The sequence below is a fragment of the Fulmarus glacialis genome, unplaced genomic scaffold, assembly GCF_000690835.1.
Source record: "Fulmarus glacialis isolate BGI_N327 unplaced genomic scaffold, ASM69083v1 scaffold15127, whole genome shotgun sequence".
Taxonomy (NCBI): domain Eukaryota; kingdom Metazoa; phylum Chordata; class Aves; order Procellariiformes; family Procellariidae; genus Fulmarus; species Fulmarus glacialis.
This window is the reverse complement of record NW_009221390.1, coordinates 31,592-49,317: the sequence shown is the minus strand read 5'-3', so window position 1 is coordinate 49,317 and position 17,726 is coordinate 31,592. Positions and strand designations below refer to the sequence as shown.

The window sequence follows — 17,726 nt, the reverse complement described above, 5'->3', positions numbered from 1 at the left end:
GAATGCACAAAACATCACATGTCTTGGACCTTGCTGAGGTTGTGGCTGAAGTAATGCACAGTGCAGACCCGTAACAGCCTGCTGATTCTGAGCCCTAAAAAATCTGAAGTGGCAAACAGAAAGTGGGAACAGTGGGAACAGAAAAGGCTAACACTGGGCATAATCAAAGCTAAGGACTACCAGGCATACTTTATATTCAGTACCGATCTCAAAGTACAGTCCAAATCCCATCAAAACCTGAGAGAAATATCTTAACCTAAACCTGCACTCACAACGCACAATTTACTGCCTTCATCTTTTCTGACAGCTTTTATGGATGAGGCTCCCGGAGTGGAGGAAGTGAGGAGAGCCACTGTCAGGTCATGTCATCTACCCAAGGTTATGCAGCAGCTTCGGGGAAAAAAACCTGGTATTTACAAGTTCAGGACTCGTGACTCACATCCCTTGTTTTAACCACAGCACCACACATTTCCACACTTGAATGCTGACCGGACTAGAATGTGGTTCAAGAAAAAAACAACAGTGGTTGGTTTGCAAAAGATTTTTCTCCTTCTTTTGGCGTTTTCAGGGAAAAGGAGATTGCATTTGTCCATCACCTAGGATGGGGAGGGCTTTGGAGCATAGCAACAAGAGCAACAAACATTTGCTGGGTGCCACAGGCTCAGCCTTGAGGTATTGGCAGCTTGCTGGGAAGAGCAAATTAGGCCACAAAGGACCATAACTGGTCTTGCTCAAACTGTAATTAAGTGTCATCGTGCTTTCCAGGATGAATTATTTGATTGTCTCTTCAGGAGCAAGCTGGGATTATGGCGGGCACAGAGGAAAAGCACAATGATCTTTACCCGCCTAGCATATAGGATAATGCTGGAGACTCAGAGAGATTTCTGGTGAAAATGGTTATTATTTTTCCTTGCCTCAGCCAAAAATATAAGACCCTGACCCACCACACAGACAAGCTGCCTCTTTGTTTAGAGTCTGGAAACAGATACAAGTATCCCCAACCCATCTCTGGGTAACCAGCCCTTAAATAGCTCCGCTGCTACCTAGAGCAAGCAGATGATAAACCCACAGTTCCCAGGTTCCTCTGTGCTTATTTCACAAGGACTTTCTTCTCCTGGGATGAGACTCATACAATTCATTATCAGTGCTGGCATATTTACAAAGCACAGAAAACCCCTCCTCCCCCAAAAGCTCCTATGTTAAGTTGGATGGAAGAGCTCCTGGGAACACAATCACCTTATTATTTCCAGGAATGAACACACCAGGGAAGCAACTCAAGTACCAAAGTCCTGACATGGAACTCTCCTTCCCATTTCAGGTATGCTACAGAGACCTCACACGCTATACAAATATATCCCTGCCATGTTTCCCCATGCAGCTTGACCAGTCTATCAAGTACCAGCTCTGCATTTTGAAGTTACTCTTTTCCATGAGCACCCCATTGCCACCTCTCTCATACAAACTCTGTTATACACCCTAGTCTCAACTTATCATAGACAGTGGCCTGTCCCCCAGCAGTAGAAAAAACCCAGGTACACCTCCTCTCATTATTCAAAGCTCTGCTCCACTCAGAGTGCCTGGCCCTTAGCGTGACAAGAAGGGACACTGCTCTTGGTAGGCTTTGCTTCAAAGTTTCTGTATATCCCATTCCTTAAAGTTATCAGCCAGTGAAGACTAAGGTGTGTACTTGGGTAATTACATTCCCTAGAAGAAACTCAAAAAGAAGGGGAAAAGAAGGGATATCTTCACATGCCAGGAAAAAAAAAAAAAAAAAAAAAAAGGCAGAAAGATCTTAAAACGCTGCAGAAACCACCGGTGTTGCTGCAAAGAGCACAAAGCATTTGCAGTCTTGTTCCAGGAACACTTCCTATCTGAGACTAAAACTGACATATAGAACTGGAGCATTTTATTACTAACCTGATGTTTATGTTCAAAGCAAGATTAAGTTAAGATTAGGAATCATAAGCTCTACAGGTTGTGTAGTATCTTTGTTACTCGTACAATGGCAGACGCAGTGATTTGGGTTTTCTTCTGGTACCACAACATGAACCACAGTAGTTCATACAAGAACAGAGGCATCCAGAGCTACAGCTCCTCTGTAGAAAGTAATGATGCAATACCTTTTGGTTTTTAGTTATCACTCTGTACAATAACTTTAGTATTAATAATAGTATTAACACATTATCTTACACAGTGTTTTTTATTTCTAGAGCTCAAACACCTTCAGAGGAAGGTCACAGCATTACTCATTCTGCGTATGGGCAAATGGATTCCTACACAGTTACTGGAAGTATGTAAGCAGAGAGCTAAGGAAGGCTGGGTAGGTTAATTTCTGGACTGTTACCCAACTCAGAAGACAATGAGGAATGCACAGCTCCCAGCAATCCAACTGAAACAAGGTACCATGGGGTTCAGTATTGATCTAGGGTTGCTGCCAAGAAACAAATAAACATATTGGCTGCAGCATATCTGTTCATTTGCATGTGCAAATCGTGGATCTGTACATGCAGTCCTAGTAAGCAACTGCATGGGCATTTGTGCACTTGTCTTCTCCAAAAAGATGTACCTTCAGTTGTGGGCTTCCTCCTAAGCCCTAAGATAGTCACCTGAGTCCAAGCCAGGCCTGTACAGCTTAGACACACTGTACTCTAAGTACACGTGGAGCATCAGTGAAGTGCTGTCTGGAAAATTGTGATAACGACATGCAAGAGCCTGTTCCCCCAAGGCAGACATGTCAGAGTTGGAGTTAACAAGGGACTAAGTCACCAGTTCTTATACCAAAGTCACATTCCCTATAAAAAACTGAAAATCAGACCTGTGATGAACCTGTTCCTTTACCATAAATATCAAAGAAATATCAAAGTGGTACACATGCTTTAAGAGTAGCAGAAGAGCCCCCTGTCTACCTAACGGAGTCCATCTATGAAGTGCTTAAAGTGCTGTTAGGAACATAGTCTCACCCTCCTAGAATTTACTGTTCATCTCGTTTATCACTGTGGAACTACAGTACAACAGAAGTGAAGTAACTTACATCAGCTACAACCAGGGTCTCCAAAGTCACATCTCAGCGTCTTAACCACAAGGCCAATCCTTCTTCATCCTGTTGTGTGCTAAGTGGCACCAGCACTGGGATTTGTACCCATCCTTCAGGAGAGCCTCCTGTGGTTGTGGTTACTGAGCGTGCCTCTGGCTCCCAAAGACGTGGACAGACCACTAGTTCCACCTGGGGCCAGACAGGCAGCATCTATCCCCAAAGCCTATTTATGAATTCTTCTGATCTAACACGATCCTGGCACAAGTGAGAGGTAATGCCAGTATGTGGGCTTCTTGCAGAACAAGAAAATCATTAGTCACTGATTACATGTTTCCAGCTGCAGTGCTCAGCACATCCGGGGAACTGTGCATTAGGACATTGGTCCCACACCAGGGACCTTTTTTCTCCCATGCCATGCCTGCTACAGCCGGAATGAACCTTACAGATATCGGTGTCCTTTGCAAAAAGAAAATAAGTAAGTAAAATGGGAGCTACGTGTATCACGTTTTCATTGAAAGTGACAAAGTGAGATCACCTACTGTGGCAGTTAATTTTTCAGCAGCTTATGAAGGTAATTGGCTCCAGAAAGGTTAAGCAAAGGGAGAAAAGCCCCAGAACCAGGCAACAGTCGCTGATGAATACAGTCTGAAGGAGCTCAGTGCTGCTTTTCCAGCACCCCTGTAGCTCTGCCAATCACTACTTGGGCAATTACAACACATCTCCAAGCAAGTGGCAGGGAAGCCTGTTAAAGGCCATTACTGGGTCTTGAAAAGAAGTAATTAGAATGAGCTCCAAATAGCACTGGTAGTGGGCAGCGAGCGTGGAGCGACAGGCAGGTGCTGCCATCCCCGTGGGCTGCATTCAAACTGCTGACCACCTGTAGGTAGCAGCCAGAAAGTAATTACTAGTTATTAATAATCCATAGGTTTGGTGTCCCACCATTCATCTGAGGAGTCCCACGGGCCTGGCAGGACTGAACTAAACCTCACAGCTGAAAGGAAGGTAAATACTGTGTTCTGATGATTATTCTGCAGTTGGGAAAACTAAGGAACATAAATGTCATGGTCAACATTACAAGGAATCACTCAAAATTTGAGCATAATCAGACCTTCTGAGCTTTAACAAACCTATCAGCTTAAGAGTGATCACTTTGAAAGGGACCCACAGAACAAGGAACCCATATACTCCTGTTCTCATTTCAGAGGCTGGTGTTTGAAATTCCAGCTGCTGTGCCGTATTCAAAGTCACGCAGTAACCCAATGGTGAGAACTTGGAAGGACCCAGAAGTCCCGGCTTCCACTATGACCAGCAGCTCATAGTTTGTGAAATGTTTGGCTGCACAGCAGCCTTTTTACCTTCAGTTTTATGGGACAAAGAAGGAAAAAAGGCTTTCAGCTTTTTGTACAACAGCCTGCTTCTAGTCCCCTTCCCCAGGAAAGGGCTTTGTGTGTGCAAACCACGGGGTAGTACTGCTAAAGCATTGCTTTTTTTCTAAGTGAAGTCCCACGAGTATACAAGGGTGATGGTGACAGCAAAATCCAGTCTACACCCTCACTCTCAGTTGCAGGTAATTTTCAGTGACAAAAATGAGATCACTTTCTAAAGCTTTAAAGTAAACAAGAACAATTCTGCCTGAGGGGAAAAATGTCGTCTTTTTTTTAGTTGAGGTTTTCGGTAAACCGAGCCTCTGAGAATTTCCTGTGAGAGCATGTGCTGAAATGCAAAATGGAATGGATCTGCTGAAAGCAGCAACTAAGCAGACCATTTGAAAGAAGCATCTCACCTTCCTCTCTGCACATATTGGGGCTTTTAATGTTTACTTGCTGGCGTTGGTAACAGCCCCACTTTTGATCCATGAGGCCAAGGGGAAGAGCTTGAAAGTTCCCTTTTGGAGAGATTACTGACAACTTGCCCCACCAGCTACTGTGGTTTCTATGAGATACTTCAGATAGCTAGACAGTAGTATTTCCCAAACTCCAATCTTCATAGCAGCCCCCTGCAAGCTCAGGAGGACACCAACACAGTGATGGGGAAGTCCTCAAGGCAGCCTGAGTATCTTGAGCAACACAGAGCTCACCAGGCCATGTGCCCACTCTGACATGCTCCCTGTCGCTGGATGAGCAGTGTCCCCACCTCAAAGCTGTCAATCCCTTTCTTGGGCCAAAAGAATGACTGCCAGTCCTCTAAGCCAGTCCCCCAAATTTCTGGGGGAGGAAGGGAAGAATAGCAGCCTAGCTCTAAGGGATGCATCACTGCAGCAGCAGCACAAATGCCTATGAAGACTTCACCTTTGTACATTACTGCAAGGAAGAAAGCCCAGCAATCCGCAGCAGAGCCGCTAGCCCTTTCTTGTCTCTTCGCTCCTTTGCTGATGCTGTCTGAGAGCTCAGCAAAAAGCCATCCCACAAATAGCAGCCTATCTGCTAATGATGGGGTAGAGCTAAGTGTGTTTATCCCTTGCTGTCCCATCCTGGTGCAACAGAAGCTCCCGCTAGGGGTGACCTGCAGAAGTCGAGTGAACGGGGTCCTGTGACCCTTTACTGAGGTACTTGCCAAACTAATAACCAATTTCAGCGGTGGTGCTGTGACATGATCTTGAATAGAGACCAAGAGGAGGAGCTGCCTGCAGAGCCAAGCAAAACACTGTGGGCACAGCTCCCAGGAGAAGGGGCATCAGAGCTTGTGCTTGGCTGGTTTTCTTTAAATAGGCAGTTCTGAAAAGTGCCTGTGATTTTCACAGCCAGTCCTATTAATACAATCCTGCCTAATACTGACAGGTCATCCATCCTGAGATCCTTTTCTTGATAAGTCCGTGGAAGGCACGAGCCACGGCAGGGAGCTCTCAGGAGCCTCAGCCAGCTCTTCAGCAAGGCTGTAAGCCAGGGCATGCTGCTACCACCTGCAGCATGAGAGGAACAGGGGAAGGAGGCTGGTCACCAGGCCATTGCTCCCAGAGGGCAGGACTGCAGGGCACCAGTCTGTCTCATCAAGGGCAAGTGCAAGGAAACAAAGACAGAGAGAGACAGCACAGAGAGGAAGAAACCACAGCAGGAAATGGAAGGAAATGTCTAGAGCAGGAGTTCAAGGGGGGCACAGGTAAGGAAAAGAGCAGGTGGTTTGGGAAAGGCAACAGGATCATGATGAAGGAAGAAATGAGCATGGACGGACAGCAGCCCTGACCACCCAGAGCAGAAGACAACAGAAAGTCCCCTGCAGCAGTCAGACCTGTATTCCTGCACACATGCTTCAGCCTGAATTTCCACTGCAAGGCTCTTACACACACTCTGGAATGGGCTTCACCACATGAAGACTCAAAAAATACAATGCCATTTTTAACTTCACTTCATTGAGTGAGCATGGTGGTGTTGGATTGACAGTTGGAGTCGATGATTTTAGAGGTCTTTTCCAACCTTAATCATTCTATGATGCGAGTGAGGGAGAAGTCATGATTTGAAAACCTGGAGTAGCAATACTGCCTTTGCTGTATGGTTTGCAGAGCCAAAGAAAAGAGGGCTGCGTTATGGGGGAAGATGCTGAACAGCTCTGAAAAAATGTCTAACAGACTTTTGCCTCTCTGTGACAAAACCAGATACATTGGTGAATATATCAAAAACATTAACACATTTTGTTTTGCACCAAACTATCACAGAAAGATTTTTTTCTACAAGTATTTTTTGGGGAGAAAAGCTCCCAAACCACAGTACTCATTTTCAAATGATGAAAGAAATTACCCTTTTCAAAAGAGTTTTTAAAGAATGTTTTAATGTCAAAAAATTCTCCTTTGTCATCTTCCCCCTGTCCCAAAAGCCTTGTGAAAACTTTTTTCTCCCTGTACTGTGGATGTTCTCTTCTCTATAATTAGTATTTTCATTATGCAGAAAAATGTGGTTTGCCATAATTTCTCCCAATGCAAAAAGCAAATATATGCCCAACTGAAGCAATAAAAATGGAAAGTGAACACTTTTTTTTTTCCAATGGAGGTAAACTGTGAAACAGAAATTCGGAAAATGTAACTTCAGTGAGTTATCTTGTTCCAGTGGGAAGCAACCTATATCTCTGGTAATCCCTGAAAATGTAAAGATAATAATTTGACTGATTCTGGGAAATTGAGAGGTAGGAATTTTCTGAGTTATGAATCCAAATGCCATTCCTGAAACAGCTAAATTGTGTTCCTTTTGCTTTCTGAGCTCTAAGTTTTCCTGAACAACCAAGACAACTACGAAATTGCCTTAAAAAAAAAATTAAACAAAAAAAGGCAAACCAAAAAACCCAAAGAACTCTTCCCTCTGCCCTCCCAAATCCCTCAAAACCCCACAAAGCAAAGCAATCCCTCTCTCCAAGATCACCACACAGGCTGCTGGATGGTACAGCCTGGAAGAACACCATGCACCGAGGCATGTCAGGCTGTACTTTCATGTCTACCCAACAGTAAACCAAAATCCATTGACTGCTGTCAGCACACCTGTACCGGAGTGACCTCATCCCCGCCTGGGCTGGGTTGAGCAGAACTGTGGCCTCGCTCCTGGGGCTGCCGGGCTCCTCCAGCTCTGCGCAGCCAGAGCTCCAGGCTCTCCACGCTGCCGGTCACTCATAGCACTGACTTGCTCTCCCCATTCTTCAGCCACAAAGTAAGTATGTGCATGTGTGTGTATACTCATATTACTTTGTGTACATACATGTATATTTATGCACTGCCCCTCCACCAAAAGCCTAACTCATAAGGAGCCAATTCTCAATTCAAGGTATTGCTACTAGAAAAGTCAACCAAACAACAAATAACAACCTTGCTCTTTTCTGTGCTAGCTTTCTCCATGAAATACAGGCCTGTGATGTCCTTTTTTTTTTTTTTTTTTTACCAGCAGAAGGATGTCAAGTAATTTTCTTGTTTCACTTTCAATATTCTTCAGCTTTAGTTAATTTCACAGGCCAGGGAAGAGATGATCCTATTCTTCCACTGAATCTGGCTCAATAGGATTCTTTCCACTCTATTTTCCAGATGTACGTTTGATTTTTCTAATGTTCTCCCTGATACAATAATCCTTCAGCTCGCTCTGTTTTACATTGCCTCTTTTGAGCCCCTTGTCCTCCCTGCAGCAGAGCTGGAAGGCAAGGAACTGAGGATCCCTGTTCGGAGCCAGCCCCCTGCATGTTTCTTGACCACACAGGCTAACAGAGGCTCTGTTGTGCTCTGCACTGATAGAAATGTACCAACCACGGGAGTGAAAGGCAGAGGATAGATTCATATTATACAATGTTAGTGCTATCAAAATACAGCTGGGCCTAAAGAGCCTATTCAGAAGCTCTAGATCGTGCTCAAAAAGTAAATAAGGTGTCTCAAGCACAGCTGCCTTGAAAACGCAGCTTAGTGAAACAGTTGAGACCATTTTACAAAGTAGCGTAAGAAGCTGAGTGTGTTCTCTTCGTTTCCTTATGCACCAAAAGAAAAATGGAAGAGACTAAACTTTAAATACTGAAGTTGCATGTTTGGTTAATAACTAGACAAATGCCATAACGGTATTTTGCCAAATGCAACTTATTTGCCCTAGATGACGCAAATTAGGGCTACTTTTAAAGTCTGTTATTAGGTGTGAAAGTCACCCAGGCAAACAAGCCCAGCACAAGGGCCTCTGCACCACTCTTACCCCAGAAAAGCACTTTATAGCCCCTACTGCTGTAACTCTATAACCTCTTCCCTTGAGAGCAAAGGTGATGAAATATATGGACTCTGGCCAGAGAAGGGCCACAGCAGGGAGAAAGATGCTATCGTCTCTGCTCAGTTCTCATGTTTCAAAGCGCCACCGCAGAAAGCCAAATCTGAAGGTGCAACAGCCCAAAGCAGCAGCACTCAATTCTTATGGAGTTGTCCCCCCAAAATAAGATAGAGACAACCATAACGGTGCCAGGCTCTCACAGGGAAATTGTGAGAGCTCTGTACTAAGCTATCCCAAGTGACCCAGGGGCAGCACACAGACATCTCTGTGGCTCTGAAAGGCACAAACTCCCTGCTTCCTCTCAGAGGAATCTATTCCTGACGTATGTTTGGCCAATAGACTTTATCAAGGCAGGAGATACTCTCTGCCTACATGTAGGATATGACCGAGAAATGTGTCTTTGCAGAGAATTCTACAGAAACTTTATTCCCATTAACTTTGCTATAATTTGTTTCTTCATCACCTGCACAGTTCATCATTTCTCTCATTAATCACTTAACTCTATTACTAAATCTGAGAAGCATTTTTATGAAGTTGGGTAGGAAGGATAATTACTGTTGTAGAATGACTACCACATATTAAATTCAAAACGAGCAGTCCCCCAGCACCCACAAAGAATCTATCCTTTGACTTCAATACATGTGCCCAGAAAAAAAGGCTAAGAATTTATATGGCTGAAAAAGGTCTCATATGCTACTGTGGCCGGCTAGCTTCTTCCACAGTCTGCTCAAATCATCACAGTGGAGACACTGTTGTTGACCTTTTGGGGCAATACTTTTAAATAGATGCCACAGCAAACATTTCAGCTCATTCTGAAATCTCTGGTTCTTGTGACAAATTTTTAGCTTTAAGGTAATATGAAAAGAGACAAGCTCACCAAAAAAAAAAAAAAAAAAAAGAGAGAGAGGGGAAAAAAAAGATGGGGTGGTTGGGAGGGAAGAGCATTGCTGCTGCTAACAAAGAAGTGACATGCCAGTGTGTTTGTGACACCTTACCTTATCCCCTGGCTGCGGTCTCATAAGAGAGACTTGATCATAGCCTCGTCGAACCAAAGCCCACAGTGCATCAAGTTTGCCCTGGAATTAAAAAAAAAAAAAAAAAGAAAAAAAAAAGAAAAAAAAGACATGACCAAGAAATTTTGGGAAAACAGCATGGGATTAAACTACAGGTGAGTTGATCCAGCCTTTCTGTATTAAACTGTCTGCACAAACATTGCTCCTATGTCCTTGCCCTCTGTATATTACTTATATGGAGCCAGAAAAGAGACCTCAACAGGGTAATGTACCCAATATGCAATGAGCCAAATTCAGCCTGCTCGAAACTCACTGAGGATGACTGTGGTTTAATGTGAACAACTCCCTTAAGAAGCACAATTAGACAGGTGTTACGTTAACAAAAGGCAGAACAACAAAAGTACTATACTGATGGAGCATGGATAAACAGCCACAAGACTACCTACCTAGGCGGGCTTTAAAATTTACAGGTACTTTCCAGATAATAAATTCAAGCACTGTTAAACTGATCTGTGAGCATGGTGGGGAGGGGGGACCTCATCCCACAAAGCACTGGTTTGGGACATGGCTCCTTGGCCTGCGCTAGCCCTCCAGCTTCCTTCTCTGTAAGCGGAGATAACAGCTCTGCCCTGCCTCAAGGGTTGTGTGAGGATACATACATTAAGACAGGGAGACACCAGATACTATAATGACACAGGAGAAATGGGGATGAAAGTGTGGAGAGACTGAGCGACTTGCCCAAAATCAAACACTGCATCTTGTGGCTGAACTAGAGGGGAACAGAGCTGGATCCCAACCCAAGGCCTTAGCCACAGCGCAGCCAAAGCAAGGACGGTGCACTTTATCTGATCCTCTTTGAACGCTGCCTTGAGATGGCACAAAACAGCATAGGCCCTCCCTAAGAGCTGAGATATCTGCTGTTGCAATCCAGGCTATGCAAAAGTACCTGAAAAGAAGGTGTAAGCTGAGGGAGGGAAGATCTCTGCTCATGCCCTCCAACTCTTCCTCAAAAAACTATGGCAACACAGTGCCAAGTGAAATGCACATTCCAAGAAATGGGCAAAGTTAAGGTTTACTGACCACTTTTCTAAATAGGCTCTCCCATCTTCGCCGTAAGAAAAGCTGCACTAAGGAAGCGGGATATATAACATGCATGACGTAAGAGACTTGGTAAAACTGAGGGGCAGATACATTACCTTGATCGGAGTGTACCATTTCCGCTGGGAAGGTGGTTTTCTCACATGGGGCTTTTTCGGCTTGGGTTCCCATGGCTCATACTCCTGTTCTGGCAACTTAATAATAGCATTTTTGGGCTTCTCCAATTTTGCTCCTTCCTCTGTTGACCCCTTGTCTCCCCATCGCACCTGAAGTCAGGAGAGCACGCTGTAAGTAGAGACACTTCAGTCCCCACCAGCAGGTGGTTTTCACAGACATTAATCTAGTTCCCATCAGATGGCCCAATGCCACCAGACACCAGGCCAAATTTATGAAGGCACCAAACACCCACTGTAATCAGAAATACACATATGAGAGTCAAACAGTCTCACTCAAAAGCTACTTGAACTACTAGCCTTTGCACCTTCCAGTAACCTAAGGCGTTGTGGGAATTCACAGCATCCAGGGCAGATTAACCCATTTCCAAGTGAAATCCCAGCTCTGCTAGGACACAGGTGTAATATGCTTCCCATTGCCTCACGCAAAAAGCAGGCAGCAGCACCAGCTGAAGGTAGGCAGTCTTTACAGCTAGCCCTAAGCAGCTCCTGTTGTTCAGTTAAAAAGTGAAAAACGGGTCAGTGACAAGTATGTGAATGGTTTAAGAGCATCAGCCCTCAAACCTGTGCAGCTACTACTAAAAACAGCTCTTCCAAAGATGACCTTGCACAGTCACAACAGAGGTCAGTAACTTTATCTTCACATACTATACACTACTTATTCCAAGCTGAAATTCTGATTTTGTTGCCTGACTTGCCTCAAACAGAAATGTGATGCTGCATTCAAGGGCAATATATGATCCATAGGGTTACTCAGCATCAAGGATAAAATTCTCCTGAGAGAAATGGTTAAGGATATTAAGATGCAATACTTCAACTGCAGACTTGCAGGGACTTGCTGAGAAGACATTGCTTTCATTCTGTTAGCCCTAGTTTGGTTCAGATCCTCAGCTGGCTTACATTAGCCCGCCTCCCTCAGCTGGCTTACATTAGCCCGCCTCCCTCAGCTACCAATTAAATCTAGTGGGAGTTTCTGGTGTGGCATCCCTAAAAGTCATTATTAGGCCCTCAGCTGATACAGGTGAGTGACAATTCCCTGCCTTATATTATCCATGGTTAGGAATATTGAATTGATTTCACTAACATGGTTATTCACAGGAGTTAGCAGCTGATCACAGCATTATCCACTGACCCCCTTGGACGTGCATGCCATAGGACAGCGCAAGGCAAATTTCTTTCACAGTAACACCTCACTTTACACATCAAGCCTGGCTTGTGCATGAATCCCAGGGCAAGACTTGATTTATTGGCCAATTTCAAGACAGATCTGGTTTTGTGCATTAGGAGTTAATGCTTAACTAAAAAAAAAAAAAAAACAACAAAAAACCCCCCACCAAAACAACCAACAAACCCAAAAGAAGAAAAAGAGAGAGAAAAAAAAAAAGAAAAATCACTGGTTTAAATTCACCAAACCAACTGCTTCCAGCCAGCCAGGCACAGTGTAGATGGCACTCTCAAATACTCAAAACCAGTGTAACTCTGCCTGAGGCAAGAGAACTGGACCCAATTGCATTGAAGGGTTTGATTCAGTAAACTAAACCTTCTTTTGGTGCTTAGCCCATTTCTTAACCTACAAATTTTCTCTGACTTATAATGCTAGATTCGTTTAATTATTCAGGCGAATGACAGCAGCTTGATGTCTGTTGCTTGGATAGTAGGTGCAATCAGGTGGACAAACCCTAATTAAATCCCAATCTCTAGTCCATCAAGGTAGCTTTTTAAAAATCACATAAAAACATATTGCTACAATTTGTAATTAAATGTGCCAATTTTTACAACACTAAAGAACAAGTCAAATACCTCCATCCTCTTAATCCCACCAACACCTCGACCTCCATAGTAAGATGCATCCACAGTTGGCCACTTTTTCTTTGGCAATCCATCTTCATCATCTGATTCCTACGGGAAAGACAGGGAGATATTACTGCTGTTCTCACATTAACAGCATAAACTATGGAAAACAACGGAACATCCTATGGTCCAATCCTTGGATATCTGGCTTTGTGTGTTATACTCACTTGCTGACAAAAAACAAAAGTCTCTTGTCTCTGCAGCTGCAATTTTAACTAGGGAAGCCAAAGAGGATTGCCTATTCCTCTCTCCAGGCAGCTTTTATTTAGTCAAATATGCATTGAGCTTCAAAATCACAACTGACTTGTAAGGGAAGGCAAAGCGGAGATGAATCGTACATTATACTGGCTTGCCACTATGCTATGCAGAAAATGCAGCAATCAGTTAGCCTAAAGAAATCATTTATTAATTGCACTTTTAGAACTTAATGTCACCTAACAGGGGAAAAGAGCTACCACTGTGAGTTTTCTAACATGTGCATCAGACCCTTTTCTGATGGCAGCTGTAACCAGTTATTCTACATTGCTTGATTCTTTGTAGAGTCTGGCTCAAGCTGTACAGTTTGGAACCAGGACTCAGACTGGAGCGTCTCCAAATTGTCAGGAAGCTCAGATCCAGAGTTTTTGACCTGCAATTATAAAGACTGCAGATTATTTTTCTGGAACGTGGGAGAGTCTGAATCAGGGTTTTACTTCAGGTTCATTGTTCTGTTCTTGCTTAGCTAAAAGCTGGCAAATGTTTCTGGTTCGACAACCCTGGGAACACATCTCCAGCTCTCTCATCTTGAGCTGATAGAAGTCACTGGGATTTCTCAGACTCCCTATCACTACGCTGAGTCGAGGCAGCTGAAAGTCACACCACAACACTCTCCAAGTACACACATAATTGAGGAAAGGGCCCAACAAGCCTCCTAAAAGACCATCTTCATTCCTCACACTCTTTAATAAAGACAAATAACTACAGCTCATGCTGATATGCAGATGTGCATGCTGCTCTTGGACTGGCCATGCACAGTGCTCTTTGCTAATTTTCATCAGCACGTTTCTAGAAACACTGCGTGGACTTAGTTTTTACTAAAAAAAAAAAAAACCAAGTGAAATCCAATACTAGAGAAGGACACAAATTATTGTCAGATTACTAGGTGACATTTTCTCAAAATTGTCCTACATGTTTCTATTGGAATGTAAAAGGAATTGAGAGTCCAAAAGCTGACAATAGCTTTTAAAAAACATGCCTTAATATTTGTTTGTTCATGTTTAACTCTTAGATTATGCCTTGGAGAAAGGTATTCCCATCAGTTATTCAGTGACATCTGATCTCTCAGCTATGGTTCATGGGTCAGTTCCTCCAACAAATTCTTTAGTATGGCCAGGCAAGACTAGAGATGACATTTCCATTAACTAGTAAGGGGGTTTGGGTTTGATTTTTTTTGTTTTGTTTGGGGTTTTTTGTTGTTGTTTTGTTTTTATCTTAAGTCAGGGAAAAATATACAAGGAAAGCACTGTGGTTTGGTGTTGGGTTTTGTTGTTTTGGTTTGGGGTTTGTTTCTTTTTTTTTTGAATAGTATAACAAATACACAAACAAATTTTATCCCATTTCATGCCACATGTAAAACAGTACCCAGTGAGCCACATCAGCAGATTTAATTCATTTATATTTGATTTCATTGTGAACTTGAGTACTATATAAAATATCCTGCCTCTTCCATGGGATGTAACACAGATTTTGCGTCTTCATGTCTAACAACCCTTATTGCTGGCAAGCCTGACAGTAGCAGGAAACAGTTAATAGCGAAGGCTGATACTTCTCCAGCTGATAAAGGATTTATACCAAATATCCCCTACACTGAACACATAGCAAAGCAACAACAGCTACCACATACATTTTGAAAAGTAATGGAAGTCTAATGCTTGCGGTTTAGAACACTTTTTAGATAACAATATTCAGTTTAATAGCAGCAATACCAGACTACATCAGCTAAAGGGCAGGTCACCATACCTAGGGAGGCTAGTGCTAAGTATAACGAAACAACAATCCATACTGGATAAAGACAAGGCCAAGTAAAGGGATGGATAACATTTGTATTCTGTGTTATTCCTGGAGGCTTACATCAGCTCACAGTCTCCTTGATTGCATTTAAAATCTCTGCTGATCAGAATAATCACAAAGCATCTGGGAACTCTGCTGCAGGGGTGTGATGCTCTCCGAAACCTCCTTCAAACACAGCATGGCTGCAATTGCATGCTTCATGACAACACTAATCACCCTAAAACCAGCATGATTTTTGGTGCATATTCTAAAGTTAAAATGTCACAGTGCTGCTACCCAGGACAAGCAACAGGATCACATACACAGTAATGATGGCCTCTGGCAACCTCAAAACAGCAGCTGTGGTTGCCTCCTGATATTCATGCCAAGTTACAGCAAGTTAGCAGCAAACTGTAAGCTTCTCTTGTGGGTTAGGCAAGTATTTTTCCACCATTTAACTGTCTATGCCTAGGAAAGAAATAAAGGCAGGCATGAGTTTTCTCTGGAGATACTTTTATTTATTACTATTGTTTTCATGAAATTAGTACAGTGAAACTAAGCTGAGGTCAGGGTCAGTGAGGTCAGGGTCAGTGTGTTACTGTCCCAAAAAGAGCTAAATACAACCCTGCCTCAAACAGCTCACAACCTAAATGGGGAAAGGCTAAATGTCCTTCCAAAGGTCACTCTGCAGCAGAGCCACAGCCAGGGCAGGCTCTTGTCTCCCTCTCCTGTAGCAAAGCCACAAGAACGTGGCCTTCGCTGTCCTTTCTTCCAGCTGCCAGACTTTGTTCCTTACTGCCAATCTGGGCTAAACTCCTGCTGAGAACAACGGCAGCTTTACTGGAGGAGGGACAGCTTTCAGCACAGTTTGAGAAGCAAAGATTTGCCTACACGCCTGTTTGATGTGCAGCAAAAGGAACAATATACCATAGGAACTGTTGGTCTGTGGAGTTATGCAACTATTTTCTCTGTGGATGGAAATTATCTTGCTGTGTGTATATAAAGGCCAGAAGGCAGAAATAACTGTCCTCACCCAAGAGATTTCCTCTCACAGCCTTCAAGGTGTCATTAAGACACCTACAGGGCTGACGTTCCTGGGCAGCACAATACACTACAGTGGCTGCAGACAGTGCAACAGCTCAAAAATAGCATACTTACAGGCTCTGGAGGTGGTGGTGGCGGTGGCTCCTTAATCACCTGGAATATATAAACAATGGGAGAAATTGGAGATAATGGTAGGGTTCATCCATCTCAATGCTATGTCCTCTCTGCTTTCTTGCTCGTATCACAGATGGGTTACCCTGCTCCATTCCCCCACACTCAATCCTCTCATTAGACTCACTGCTTTTCAGCGGGCATAAAATCAATGCAGATGAGACGCTAAATCCATCACATCGAACTATCTGATTAGTCAAGAAGTGGCCTATTAAGTAACTCATAATACAGATCCATATTCTAGTAGTTCTGCTCTAAGAATGTATATAATTACCAAGCTACTACAAAATATTCACTCAGAATCTGCAGCTCCTCAGAATAAAAAAGAAAGCCTAACTCTTGTCTTTAAAAAGGACCGTTACAGGTTATGCACATATTAGTAAATCAGTTCCATTACACGTTTCTGCAGCAGGTTTCAAATCTTGTTCTAAGGAGGTCTTGATCCCTACAGAAACTTGGGCCACGTCCACGAGCTCACTTAAACTTCTCATTCAGTGTCAAAATCACGTAGGCCTTGTAACATTCAAAAACCCAGACCAGAGTGATTCAACAAGCACTTTAAGCAATTTGTTTAAGAAAAATGCTGGCAGGTTTGTAAGGCCCTGATTCAACAGTTAACCACCCACTCCAACACCTTAACTCTGTGCTTTCGCAGAGAAGAGATGAAACCAAGTCAAAAGAATAAAAACCTGTACTTACCACCGTGCAGCAAAGGGGCCAGAACCACCACAGAAGAGCCAGAGCCAGCAGCAGAAAGAGAATCAGGAGAGCAATGAAAAGGATGGTTCCAGTCAGCTGCAAACAAGATGATTACTTCTAAGTTATTTGCGCGTGTCACAAACAAGGCGGGAGCCCTGAAGTTACACAATTAGACTGGGCAAAATGAGCCACTACCAGGTCTCAGGTAGATTGTGCAGTCAATCACTATAATCATTAGGGTCACGTCAGTATTTGGTGTGACAAATCTGTACTTGAAGTCATGACTCAGGGAAGTACACCGTGTTTGTGGTGTGTATATGTATAACTTAAGTATAAATTTATGGTATGTTTATAGCCCACTAGATTCAAGGGTGTTAAACTCATACACAAACTATTCCCAAATCTGTGCTGACAGGTCCCTTAATACTATCAGAGGGGCATTGCAAGCTACATGGCCACAGACTCTCAGGTGTGCAGAGTAACCTTTTATCACTAGAGATGCAGAATATGCAAATACTGATATTCAAAGAATGGGAATATTGGAGCTAAGAGCTTATGGGTAACTCTTCGCATGTCAACATCACAGAATAGAGCACAACTTACTTGCTCAGCCTCATCAGCTCCCAAGCCTGCCTGTATTGCCTCTTGACTCAAACTGCACACACAACCCCAGCTTGAGTGATTATGCAAACTAGTCCTTAATGCTGCTGGTTCTTTGTATGCTTCCTAGGGCTGGTTTGACTATTTTTAATGAGATTATGATCTTAAGCGTTTCTGATTCTTATATTCCATCTATTTCTCTGCAGAGAAGGGTGGAGCTCTGGGGCTGGATGGCTAAGGGTCTACATTCAAAATCAAAGTTACATTTTCTTTAAAGTTACTAGAATCCAAAACATTTCAAGTG

The 17,726-nt window shown here is 43.3% G+C and overlaps 1 protein-coding gene across 1 annotated transcript in view; it reads right to left on the bottom strand.

The window, feature by feature from the left end:
• The window catches only part of LOC104079170 (anthrax toxin receptor 1-like), a 57,917-nt gene that overhangs the window by 8,664 nt on the left and 31,527 nt on the right, over positions 1 to 17,726 (bottom strand). The window contains exons 13-17 of the mRNA XM_009581105.1: positions 16,823 to 16,918; positions 16,067 to 16,105; positions 12,830 to 12,928; positions 10,955 to 11,122; positions 9,741 to 9,821 (exon numbers count right to left, since the gene is read on the bottom strand). Coding sequence (XP_009579400.1) covers positions 9,741 to 9,821; positions 10,955 to 11,122; positions 12,830 to 12,928; positions 16,067 to 16,105; positions 16,823 to 16,918 — 483 coding nt within the window. The remainder of the gene's footprint in view (positions 1 to 9,740; positions 9,822 to 10,954; positions 11,123 to 12,829; positions 12,929 to 16,066; positions 16,106 to 16,822; positions 16,919 to 17,726) is intronic.